The following is a 12,771-nucleotide window of genomic DNA, read 5'->3' on the forward strand; positions in this document are numbered from 1 at the left end:
AAAAAAAAAAAAAAAAAAGATTTATTTATTCATGTATGTGAACACACGGTTGCTGTCTTCAGACACACCAGAAGAGGGCACTGGATCCCTCTTCTGGTCAAACCTTTCACATACAGATCCTTTGCTTTAAAAATTATTTTCAGGGGGCTGGAGAGATGGCTCAGCGGTTAAGAGCACCAACTGCTCTTCCAAAGGTCATGAGTTCAAATCCCAGCAACCACATGGTGGCTCACAACCATCTGTGATGAGATCTGACACCCTCTTCTGGGGTATCTGAAGACGGCTACAGTGTACTTACATATAATAAATAAATAAATCTTTACAAAAAAAATTATTTTCAAAATCATTAGTCTGAGATTGACTGGAATAGAACATGAGCTTTATCTTGCAATTGCTATGGATACTTTGCCTAATAAGACATGGGGCTTTAATCCCAGCACTGGGGAGGCAGAGGCAGGGGGATTTCTGAGTTCAAGGCCAGCCTGGTCTACAGAGTGAGTTCCAGGACAGCCAGGGCTACACAGAGAAACCCTGTCTCGAAAAACCACAAAGAAAAAAAAAAGCTGTGGCTTTAAGCCACACCACAGTTTTATGACATTGTCCGAGACACGGCTCATTGCTGAATACACAAGCTGGCAAAGTCCACGTCGGCATGTGGAGGTGGCAGGGGTGAGCAGGTGCAGCAGGCACAGGCACATAGGGTTGGGCCTGTGCCCTCAGGTGGATGTATGAGGTGGATCTCAGAGTCTTTGATGATGCATGTGCTGGTGTTCAGAGAGAAGGATCAGGACAGGAAGGTGAGGGGAAGGACTGTCGACAGGAAACTGGGAAAGAACAGAGAACTGAGCAAGACCAAGACAGAATGGGCTGATGGGAAACTCTGTACAGGGCCTGGCTAGGGGATAGACAGGGTGGATACGGGCATGGACCTACAGCACTACAGCGTCATTAACCATCTCACGGTGAAGCCTTAAAGCCCAGGTGGCCTTGTCTAGGGCCATGTCTACTTACGTTCGATGAGAAAGAGAAAACATACTATCCCCATGGCTGCCACGATGGCCCCGGGCACGATAAATGACAGGCCCCAGCACGTAGACACCCAGTAGCCGGCAATCAAGGAGCCCAGGATGTTGCCCACGGAGGTGTGGGAGTTCCAGATCCCCATGATCAGGCCACGCCTACAACACAGCATGATGGAACCGTGAGCGGTGAGGTAGCGTCAAAATGAGATCTGTTGCCGGGTAAGAGTGAGGCAGCCTGGCAGCAGGGTAAGTGGGGTACGGGGGTGGGGGAAGGAACCAGCATGATCCGGAGGAGCGAGACTGAAGATGCTCCAAGGAGAACCGCGCCTTGAGCTGCATCAGGACATGGTTCACTGCTACTCAGAGATCCTCGAGTCTCCGACGCAAAGAGGCACGAGGGCTTTTCCTACGATTCTTGGAAGGCAGAGGATTTCAATTTGTGCCTCCACAAACATGGCAGTCGGCTGACGATCTTGGTGACAGAAGCTCACTCCGGCGCCCGTGCCAAATGACTAAAACGAGCTTTCTAAATCCGGCTTCTGAGTCCATCTCCCATTTTAGCCTCTCCATCTCGGGTGGCGGTCTCTATGGTTACTTAACCCCAGCTAAGCTAGGCAGGGACTACAAATGACTGCACTACTGTAGTCAGATCACCAGAGCCAGCTTGGGCCTGCTAATTATGGACCAGGTGGGTGACCTCTGCCAGAATGTCTCAAATTCCAGACTCTCTATGTCCCATGAGCGTGAGGGAAGCAGAGGCCATACAGCTCTCAGGTGTGGAGTCCAGGGTCACACTCCCTGCCTGAGTGGCCAAGGGAAAGGTCTGGGTTCTGTAGGGACAGAGGCTGGAGCCCCATGGTAACTATAGAGCTTCCATCTTGGAGATTTCAGTACATTGCTTCCAAGAAGAGCCTCATTAAAGTTCCTGAAATAGGCTGGAAGAAAACTTGAAAATAATGTGGTCTAGTTTCCATCTGAATCTAGTGCAGGGAGGGGGGAGTAGGGGAGGTGGGGGGGAGGGGTAAAGGGGGCAACTGTTGGAAATGGGCCTTATTTTCCTCACCTTCCTTTTCCAAACCAGTTGCTGAGGCAGGTGACAACGCTGGGCCAGCCTGTGGTCTGCACCAGTCCATTAATGATCTGTAGGGAGAAAAGAAGGCACGCTGAGGGGAGAGGCTGGTCCCGCCCCCATCCTCCCTGTGCTGGGGCTCGCACTTTATCTCACCACCAGTGGCAAGATGTGAGGTTTATATTTACAGATAGCTCAGGCTATGAAATGTAAAATATATATATATGTAGTTCACATACATAAAATACACAGGAACATACATATAAAATATGTATAAACCAGGCATAGTGGTGCAGGTCTGTCAGCTTATCTGCTGGGGAGGCTGAGGCAGGAGGATTGTTGTGGAGGGGAATTTGACATCTGCCTGGGTAATAAAAGAAGATCTTGTCTCAAAAAATAAAATTACGCACACACAAACACACACACACATGTACGCACGCATGCACGCACGCACGTAAAAAAGCCAGCTCAAACCTTACACGGTGGTTCGTACCTACAGCCCCAGTACTCAAGAGGAATGCTGTGAGTTGAGGCTAGTCTGGGTAACATATAAGACTTTGCCTAACAAATTTAAAAATAAAGCCAACCCAGCCAGGACCCGCATCCAGGAACGTTCTGCTGACAGGTTGGGCTCAAACATTTCAGATTCCTTAGAATCTAAACATTCGGTAAAGACAAGAACTTTTCTCTTTATAGACTGGTTTATAAACCGCTACAAATTCCACCTGCAAATGGCATGTGTTCCCCTGACTGCCCATGAAGAATATTCCTCCTCAGACGCCAACACAGCCTTGACCCAGCCTGACATATGTTCCCTCCCTCTCCAAGGTGTTGGGGAAGCAGGGGTTGGGCCTGCATTTAACAGAGGGTCCAGTACCAGGAGGCTCACTGTGGTCTTGTTAGAACTGAGGCCATAGCAAAAAGCCCAGCCCAGTGCCTTGCTATGTCACTGGAGAAACGCGCCTTCTGGGAAGTACGCACAGGGCACTATGCCCGCCTACTATTTCGGGATCCGCAGCTTGACCTTTACTGCAGGAGCATACAGGGACTCTGGGAATCTGCTTTCTCTTTCCCTTCTAACTGTGTGCCCTTACAGTCTGAGGCTTCTACATCCAGGAGTCAAGGCAGAAGGACCTGAGGCAACGTCGGGCCTACGATGCACTCATACCAGTCAGTCAACGGTCTCTAAACAGCGTAACAACTAGAGACACAGCATTCACACTGTGCTAGATACCATAAACAATCTAGAGATGGCCGAATGGCTACAGGAAGGTACGCCCTGGATGCACAGGAGCCCTATGCCTCGAATACAAGGGACTTGAGCGGCTAAGAACATCGGCAACCGCCTGCATGCCTGGAATAAAGAAAGGCTGAGCTTTAGCAAGCTCAAGGGCACAGGCGTGGAAACCAAAATCAAACAAGGGTCAATTTAATTTGGTTCCCTATCACACCTCCCCACCCTCGGCCCTAGGGAGCCGTTGGCCGGTCCCATTTCTCTTACGAGTCAATATTTGCCCACAGGATTGCTGGAGAGGGCAGAAGCTAAGAGGTGCCACCAAAGGCTGGGCCCTCCAGGAGGGCAAGGCTGAGCTTCTGGCCCCACCTCTACAACCTCCAGGACCTCTCCTTTCTCCCTGGCCCTGTAGTGAAGGCTTCATACTCCTCCTCTACTGGGAATGGCTCCGAGCCAAGCCTTCCTTCTCCTCCGGCCACCCACTATGGTTGCTTTGCTGTGATCTTTAGGGATGCATTGACCTGCCAGGCTGACAGCTCCTAAAACAGGAGATGAGCATCTAGGGGCTAGTGTACAAGGGGAAGGGCCTCCCTGGGCCAGCTGCTAGAGCCTTGACCTCGGAGCGCTGTTCTGACCCTCATTAGCATCCGCCTGCTCTCTTACCAGAGGTGGGCTTTGGGACCTGAACGTGCCGTCCTGGAAGAGGCTCTTACCTGGGTCACCACGTAGAATCCCAGGCTGTGGATGTTGTAGAAATAACCCAAGCCGAACAGGGCTGTGAAGGCGCCGCTGGCCAGCATCCCGAAAGTCAGGTAATATCTAATCGGCAGGCGCTCCCCTATTATCCCACTGAAGTCACAAGGAAAGAGACAGCCATGAGCAAACAGCACAGCTCACTGCTAACAGCTCCAGCCACGTTTCCCGGATGTCCCCCGTCATCTAGTCTCCGTGCTTCCAGACCAAGGAGGCCCACCATTGGAGACTGGACAGGAATGTTGCCCTGTGGAGCCCACATACATACTACCGTGGGATCCCTTACCTTCATTTCTCATTAAAGACAAAAATAAAACCTCTTTATTTCTCATTAAAAAAAAAAAGCACACCCACAATAAAGTTCACACCACGATTCACACCAATCCTGCCTATCAAAGCAGGACTTCTTGCCTCCTTTTATACCGATGGCACAGAGTCAGTGTACAGAGCTGTTTAAAAATGTCAGCATGAGCCGGGCAGTGGTGGTGCACGCCTTTCATCCCAGCACTTGGGAGGCAGAGGCAGGCGGATTTCTGAGTTTGAGTCCAGTCTGAGAAACCATGTCTCGAAAAACAAAAACAAAAACAAAACAAAACAAAAAAGTCAGCATGAAGCTGCAAACGATGACTTGGAAAGGGGAGGACTGTGAACCTGAGCAAGTCGCCCATCCTAAGCGGTAGCCAAGAAACCTGAGTGAACGCACCCATTGAGTGGGTCAGCAAAGATAACACTCCCCTGCACGGCAACCATTTCCTCCCATAACCTCGGCTACCACACTGAAAGGGGGCGGAGCCTGAACCTTAGGATGGCAGTAAGGCTCAGTGAGCTACAGATGTGTTAGGTCAGCGGTCAAACTGTAGAGGTGTTGAGGAACCTGACAAGGCCCCAGCTTCATAACGGGCCAGGGAGGAAACAGGTTGCTATCCATCACCACCAACCCAGTCTACTGCTTTACACATCACCACGGAGACGCACAGATCTCAGCGGGTACCAGAGAGACTCGCGATGAGAGATCCTTTGTGCTCTCTTTCCAAACTCCATGCGGGCTGGAGAGGCAGAGAAGGTTCATGGTTAAGAGCACGTGTGTCCTTCTGGAGGATGTGAGATTTGGTTCCCAGTACCCACGTCGGGAGGCTCGCAACTCCAGCTCTAGGGGACTGGATGCCCTCTACTGGCCTCCGTGGATGCCTGCACGCAGGCGCACATCCGCCTGCCTGAGAGCGGCACCCTGGAGTAAGTGACCGTGAGTTATCCCCAGAGCCTGCTTGCCAGCGAGCTTTCCCCTTCTGCGCTCACCAAACCGGAAAGATCTACCTAGAGCCACGCAAATGACCCGTGAGCACTATTACACGAGAGTTGTCCAACGACAACACGCTTGGCTAACGTGTTCAGCTGAGCAGAACCTGACCACAGAGACTAGAAAGCAGTCTGGAGTTAAGGTGTATCCACTCGACTGGGCTCGCTTCAGAGATCAGGAGACAGATCATACGGGCTCCCAAGAGCCATTGGCTACTGCTGGGAGGTGTCCCCTTACTATAGCCACCTGATGCCGGCTCTCATCTCCTCTGTTTGTGAGATTTAAGGAACAATTCTGGAGGAATGGACACCACCCTGTATCATATCTGATTCACACGGGACTCACACCCATGCCACACCTGCTGATCCTGCCAGGCAAGACCTGGGTGTGCCCACCTCCCGTGTGTGCATTCAGCCTGCAGAGTCACATGATACTCACTGTCATGACCTCCATGGTAACCTCACAAGGCTCTGAGGGCTGTCCTGCCTTCTTGCCAGGGCACCAGACCCATCAGTGACATCCTCAGGGCCATCCTCACCTCCCTTTGGAGACTTTTCTATGAACTTCATGCCCAACAGAATCCCACTTTGATAAACTCGCTGGTGAACTGCAGGGAGAAACTACCTTTGCCCATAAAGATGAGATGAGAAGCCAGCTTTATTTACTAGGCTAGGTTTCTTGGGCTGGATATATTGGCTGGCAGGAAGGTGGAGACCCTGCCCTGCACCTTATTTCTTTTTGGCCTCATACACTGTAGACTTGCACATCCAATGTACCTCATACATTGGCGCTTGAGCACCCTCTCCTACCTTAGGAGAGTACCTCTCCTCCTACTGTCTCATCCACATAAGCTCTGAGCTCCGTGTGGCATTTGTATCTGATAAAAAAGGCTATATCCACCACTTGTCAATATGTCACCACTATAGGGCTCCTGGGCTGGGAAGGACCCTGGGTCTTGATTCCACATGTTGGGAGGCTCTAAGAGAAACAGTTAAACACTTATAAGAACATCCTGAGCTGGGCAGTGGTGGCGCACACCTTTAATCCCAGCACTTGGGAGGCAGAGGCAGGTGGATTTCTGAGTTCCAGGACAGCCAGGGCTACACAGAGAAACTCTGTCTCGAAAAACCAAAAAAAAAAAAAGAGACTTCCAGGCTCTGAAAGATCAGTGTCTAAACAAAGTCTCTTGGGATAAAGGTTGGTAGTCTCTACAATGCTTTTCCTTATTTTTCCCCTTGGTACCGGGGCTTGAACCCAGGGTCTCTTATATGCTGTGTATGCTAGGCATTCATCCTACCCCCGAGTGATCTCTCTATCTCTCTAACCCTTTCACGATGCTATTTTAAAAGGTGGTGGGGCTGATAACATCAACAAGGTTTTTATCAGGCATTCATTGGCCCCCTGAGCCCAGGAACATCTAATACCTCCTAGGTCCGTCCTATGACAGAAAGGAACCTTTCTGTACTGAAAGGCCCATAAGACTGGGAAGGGCCCAAGCGTGGGTGTCCCTACCTCAGGTACATCCCGATGGCATAGGCACACAGGAAGGCGTAATCCAGGGCTCCAAGCAGCTGCTGGTAGTTGTTCTTATCTGCGAACAGAGAGGCTCAGAATTATTTGGTATGTTGTCGAGCTGGGTTATAAAATACAAACTTTATTCTGTAAATCCCTTTGAAGGGGAGGGCTCTAACTCTTAAAAAACAAAACAAGCCTGGCGGTGGTGGCGCACACCTTTAATCCCAGTGCTTGGGAGGCAGAGGCGGGTGGATTTCTGAGTTCGAGGCCAGCCTGGTCTACAAAGTGAGCTCCAGGACAGCCAGGGCTATACAGAGAAACCCTGTCTGGAAAAACCAAAAACCAAACCAAAACAAACCAAAACAAAACAAAGCCACCAAAAAACGTCACAGCCTGGCTACTGGCCAGCTTCCAGTGAAGGAAAATAAAGTCACCTATTCTTCAAGTTGTCCTTGAATGTGTCCTTCAGATTGGAGGCAAACCACACTGGCTGTGGTGGGTTTGGCTTTCCATGTAACCGCCCACACTGCAGGCTATCTGCTAGAGACTTCCCCAGCACAGACATACCTCATGGAGTGGGTAGCCCTGTAGCAGGTAGGCACAGTTGGTTGCAGAGTAATGTTTGCTACGGGCCAGTTGTCACTGAAAGGCATTCACAGCCGAGGATGGCATCCCTGTCCTGAGACTAGCCAGGCTGTAGAAACTCCAGTGGAGAGCTGCCAAGATCCCTGGGCGACAGAGGGTCTGACCCAAACTCACCGAAGGGGGCCCAGCCACAGTCGGTCTCATTGTTCAGGAGCCAGTGGGTGGGGCCATGCCTGGTACTGCTGCTTGGGCCACTGAATCTAGCCTCAGGCTCATCCCCTGCAGTGCATTGCTTGTGGAGCTCGCCCTATGGCAGGCAGAGATGAGGAGAGGGGGGAGACGGAAAAATTGTTTACTTGGGATGTCTCAGCCAGGACAGCCTGAGTGGCCCTCCCTCCTCACCGAGCAATGGAGGTCCGCAGGAGTCTAACAGAAAGTTCTAGCAGCATTTTGTAATAACTCCACTTCATGCCTACACAGCAGCCACCACTAAAGCAGCCTCTGAGGGCCTAACACGGAGGGTAGCATCAGGGAAGAGTGCCCCAAGCTGAAGATCAACTGCCAGTCATCCCTGACGGGCTGCCCCAGGGGGTGGGGGGGGTGGGGAAGGACAGGGTTAACTGCTAGATTTAGACAGCTGAATTCTACAGAGGAGTGGAAGAATGAGAGACTCAAGAAAACAGAGGCAAAGGAACTCGGGCGGTGCGATTTCATTTCCACCAGTTCAAGCAGAGACGCGACACTCTAGTGGCGAGATAAATCTTATTGTTACTTAGAAGCGGGTGGTAGGGTCTGGCACAGAGGGCTGGAAAAGCCTTAACCTAGATCCTGGGTCCCCAGGTGTACAGGCAAAGACCTGTCAAACAGATGCTTAAGACTAATGCTCTTTTCTGTGTACAGATCATTCTCCAACTTTAGAAAAAAATATATTTATATACATATACACACATCTATCTATGAATCTATGTGTCTATGTATCTATCTATGTATCTATGTATCTATCTATGTATCTATGTATCTATCTATCTATCTATCTATCTACACACACACACACACACACACACACACACACACACACACCAGCAAGGCAGATGGCCACCAGCCTACCTTACCAGGACCAGCAAGCTGTATTAGGTTAGAGACACCTGACTGGTGATGGAAACCGAGGGAATGACATGGCTGGGGACTGTGAAGACTGACAAGTCACAAGTGTCCTGCCTCAGTCTCCCCATCTGCACACGAGGCTGCTGCTCACTTATAGACTAGAGATTTCGACACCGGATACCGGCCTTTCTCCATGGTGTATGGGATGGGGCCACCTGAAGAAGGAGGCCACACTTCCAGAGGGAGCAGCCAGAACTATCCCCTGGGGAAATTGAGGGCAGGGAACTCACTGTCACATCTGTGTCTCCTACCGCTAGATTTAATGAAGCTCAGATGGAGCAACCCATCAGGTATGGGTGAAAGGTAGTCAGGGAGATGTTCCTCTGGAGATGAGAAATCCTTCCAGTGTCCAGGAGCTGGATCCTGAGTCGTGGGGCCTGGAGGCTGGTACAGAAAGCCGATCTTGCTATACAGCATGGGGCAAGGAGCCGCCAAGCAGGCAGTAGGCTTGTCTACCTCCATCAGGACAGAATAGCTACCATGGGGCCTTATCATCTGAAAGCCTGCCTTGGTCAATTTGGCTGGACACCAGATTTCTGGACACAAGTCACTGAGCCCCAGCACGGCGCATGGATGTAGCTTCTCTACAACAAAGGCTTTGTGCACATCCCTGTGCTACGCTGACTTAAATGTCACCCCAAAAGCTCACCACCTGGGGCTGGCGAGATGGCGCAGCGGGTAAGAGCACTGACTGCTCTTCAGAAGGTCCTGAGTTCGATCCCAGCAACCACATGGTGGCTCACAACCACTCATAATGAAATCGGACACCCTCTTCTGGTGTGTCTGAAGACAGCTACAGTGAATTACACTGGAGCTAGCGAGCGGGCCGGAGAGCAGCCACACACATGATGGCTCACGGCCATCTGTACCGCTACAGTGTACTCATATACATTAAAATAAATAAAATAAATCTTTTTTTTTTTTTTAAAAAAAAGCACCTTATTACAAACTGAAGTGATGGTCTCCCCACAAGCTTCCACTGGTGGTATCCATGTGTCATAGAGGCTCTGGCTTCTTTGTCATGTTGAAGAGGACACGGTCACATGTCCCTTCCCTCACACAGGCTACTACCCCTGCTGGGGTTGCTAAATTGTGACTGTGTGTGTGTGTGTGTGTGTGTGTGTGTGCGCGCGCACGCGCGCGCCTCCCATTTCTACCTTTTTGGTTAGTTTTCTGGCTACCTTACTAGGTGAGAGTTAGCACCTGCCCTACACTGCTCTTTCTCAGGACCACCACACCCTAGGAGGCCTTCCTCTTATGGTTCACCGAGGACAGCCACAGGCCAGGGGGGACTCCTCTGCCACACCAAGCAAGTGTCTAATGTTGTTAACCCTGCACAGAAGTGAGGGATATGGATTCTATAGGCTGTGCTCGAAATAGAATTCTCACATCACCTCCCGTGGCTTAACCTGTCTGGGGCACATCACCTGTGGAAATCAGAGCAGGTTAGAGAGGATCTCAAATCTTCCATAAGCCATGGGAAAGGTTTTCAAGTCCTGCCCACGGGGAGCAGCAGCACGGAGCACCCTGTTGAGTTAGGGTCACGGGCTCTTGGTTACAGGCAGACGAAGGCTGGGACTGTGGACTACTGTGGCTGCTTGTAACTGACTGACCTCAGTCACACCCTCTGGCCATCAGCTCTGAAGCCAGCATGACAAAGAATGAAGTCATAGGGTGGCTGAAGGATGGAGTTCACACAGGGAGCACCGCCCAGGTCCTTGCCCTCTAACACGGCCAGTACCTACAGGTTGACTCTACTTTGTTTGGCAAGGCTCCTGCAATTAACCTCTGGTCTCGATGGACATCGTATTTCCCCAGTCTTTCACTTTAGAAATGTTATCTTTGCTCTTTTTGTAGCCCTGCTGGGAGGCTACCTCCAAAAGGATAAAGAACTCAGAGGATATTTAACTAAGCACTTTAGTTCTCAATACCATTGCTCTGTTTTAATTGTTCAATGATGCTTGTTCTGAAAACCCGGCATTTGTGGGAGAACAAACTCACGCGCTGGACTGCAGTGAGACACACTAGGCTCCCACAGACTGATGGCCAAGGGAACATTTGGGGGAGGGGCGTGTCCCGATGAGAAACATAGCTTTACAGCTACAGCAGTTGGTTAATAGAAACTGATCAGGGAGATTAGCCTTGTGAGTTAAAAAGTGTTTGCCTCGCAAGCATGAAGACCTCAGTTGGATCTCTGGAACCCATGCTGGGGTGGGGGTGGGGAGCATCTGGCTGTGGCAGTGGATGCTTTCAATCCTATCAATGGGAAGGTGGAGGCAGGTAGGTCTCTAAGCACAGCCGGCTAGCCAGGTTAGCTTACTTGACAGGCTCCAGGCCAGTGATTCCAAACCAAACCAAGTCAAACCAAACCAAACAAACACACAAACTAACAAGGTGAGATCCAACCGAAGAATGACTCCTGAAGTTGATGTCTGGCTTCTACATGCATGAACATACATGTACACCTGCATACACATAAGCGTGCTTGCACACATATGTGTATACACATACCCTTTCTCTCACACACACAAAAGACCCGATCAATCAAAAGAGTGTCAGAGCTAGTCAAATGGCTCAACTGGCACGGGTGGTTGCTGCTAAGCCTGAGGACCTGAGTTCAATCCCTAGGACAGGTACAAGGATAGATGCAACTCATACAGGACACCATTTGACTTCCTAATGCACCCTCCCCATACATACATACATACACACATACGTACTTACATAAATGTAACTTCAAAAGTAAAAAAAAAAAAAAAAAAAAAAAAAAAAGAGTGGACCCTATCCCCTATCTTTGGTGACCTAAATTTTTACTCAAAAATGTCATAATTTTCTCAAACTTTCACCTATTGAATATGTTCATGCATTTTGTTTTCCCTCTGGGTCAGTAGAAATGATGCTGCAATAAAGACGTTTATACTAGCTGGGTGTGGTGGGGACATGCTGTCCTCAGAAGTCTGAGGCAGGATCGCTGCGAGTTCTCAAGGCCAGCCTGGGTTTCACAGTAAAAACCCTGTCAAAACAAAACCAGAAGATGTTAATTATGGATGCTTGTTTGGATAGCTGTGACCAAATGCCTGAGAAAACTAACTTATAAAAGGGTGTAGTTTGGCTCTTGGTTTCCCAGGACAGTGGGCTGTCCTTGGTCTCAAGGTTCTGAGCTGTGGTAAGGCGGGGCATCGCAGTGGGAGGGGCCTAGGCAGGACACGCCCTTCTAAGACCCACCCCCAAGTGATCCATTTCCTCCCGCTAGAGACTTCCGCCAAGTCCCTTCTGTCTATTCAAATAGGAATCCAGTGGTGCTTAATCTACTTATGGGTCAGAGCCTGCGTGATCTAATGGTATTCTCTCACCTCCTGGGCATCACTCAGCCATCCAGTTGACAAGATTACCCAGGCAGCAGTTCCGGAGTTAAAAACAGAATTGTAGCCGGGCGGTGGTGGCGCACGCCTTTAATCCCAGCACCTGGGAAGCAGAGGCAGGCCCATTTCTGAGTTCAAGGCCAGCCTGGTCTACAGAGTGAGTTCTAGGACAGCCAGGGCTACACGGAGAAACCCTGTCTCGAAAAATCCAAAAAAAGAAAAAAAGTTATCTTTGAATACTTTTCCTGGTGATCTTATAACTTTTTTTTTGGTTGTTATTGTTGAAATAGGCGCTCTCTATGTAGCCCTGGTTGTCCTGGAACTCCCTATGTAGGTAGACCAGGCTGGCCTCAAACTCTGAGTTTTTCCTGCCTCTGCCTCCAGAGTGCTGGCATTAGTAGAGTACTCTACCACGCCTGTCTTTGGTGATTAATTCCTAAGGAGCATCTTTTCATATAAACTTTAGGATTCTTTTATTTGATTAAAAAATTAGCTGGGTATGACAGCGCAGGCACGCCTTTGATCCCAGCACTCAGGAGGCAGAGGCAGCTGGATCTCTGTGAGTCTGAAGTCAGCACGCTCTACTTGGTGAGTCTGGGCCAGCTAGGGGCACTTAGAGAGACCTTGTCTAAGGTGGAAACCTCTGCTGAGATTTTCCCATGACCACAGGAGGCACTGGAATTTTTCAGAAAACAGCTTTCCTTGACAACTCTGGCCTTTTTAACTTTTGTTTTCTGTTTGCCCTGGCTTTTTTTTTTTTTTTTTTTTTT

At 49.9% G+C, this 12,771-nt stretch overlaps 1 protein-coding gene across 6 annotated transcripts in view; it reads right to left on the bottom strand.

Annotated features, from left to right (window-relative positions):
* Slc37a1 (solute carrier family 37 member 1) overlaps positions 1-12,771 on the bottom strand; it is a 58,007-nt gene that overhangs the window by 30,755 nt on the left and 14,481 nt on the right. For all 6 annotated transcript variants that reach the window (XM_031347555.1, XM_031347554.1, XM_031347557.1 and 3 more), the window contains 5 exons: positions 7,650-7,782; positions 6,888-6,966; positions 4,039-4,174; positions 2,086-2,162; positions 1,012-1,178 (listed from right to left, as the gene is read on the bottom strand). In XM_031347555.1, the coding sequence (XP_031203415.1) occupies positions 1,012-1,178; positions 2,086-2,162; positions 4,039-4,174; positions 6,888-6,966; positions 7,650-7,782 (592 nt within the window). The remainder of the gene's footprint in view (positions 1-1,011; positions 1,179-2,085; positions 2,163-4,038; positions 4,175-6,887; positions 6,967-7,649; positions 7,783-12,771) is intronic.

The sequence above is a fragment of the Mastomys coucha genome, unplaced genomic scaffold, assembly GCF_008632895.1.
Source record: "Mastomys coucha isolate ucsf_1 unplaced genomic scaffold, UCSF_Mcou_1 pScaffold3, whole genome shotgun sequence".
NCBI lineage: Eukaryota > Metazoa > Chordata > Mammalia > Rodentia > Muridae > Mastomys > Mastomys coucha.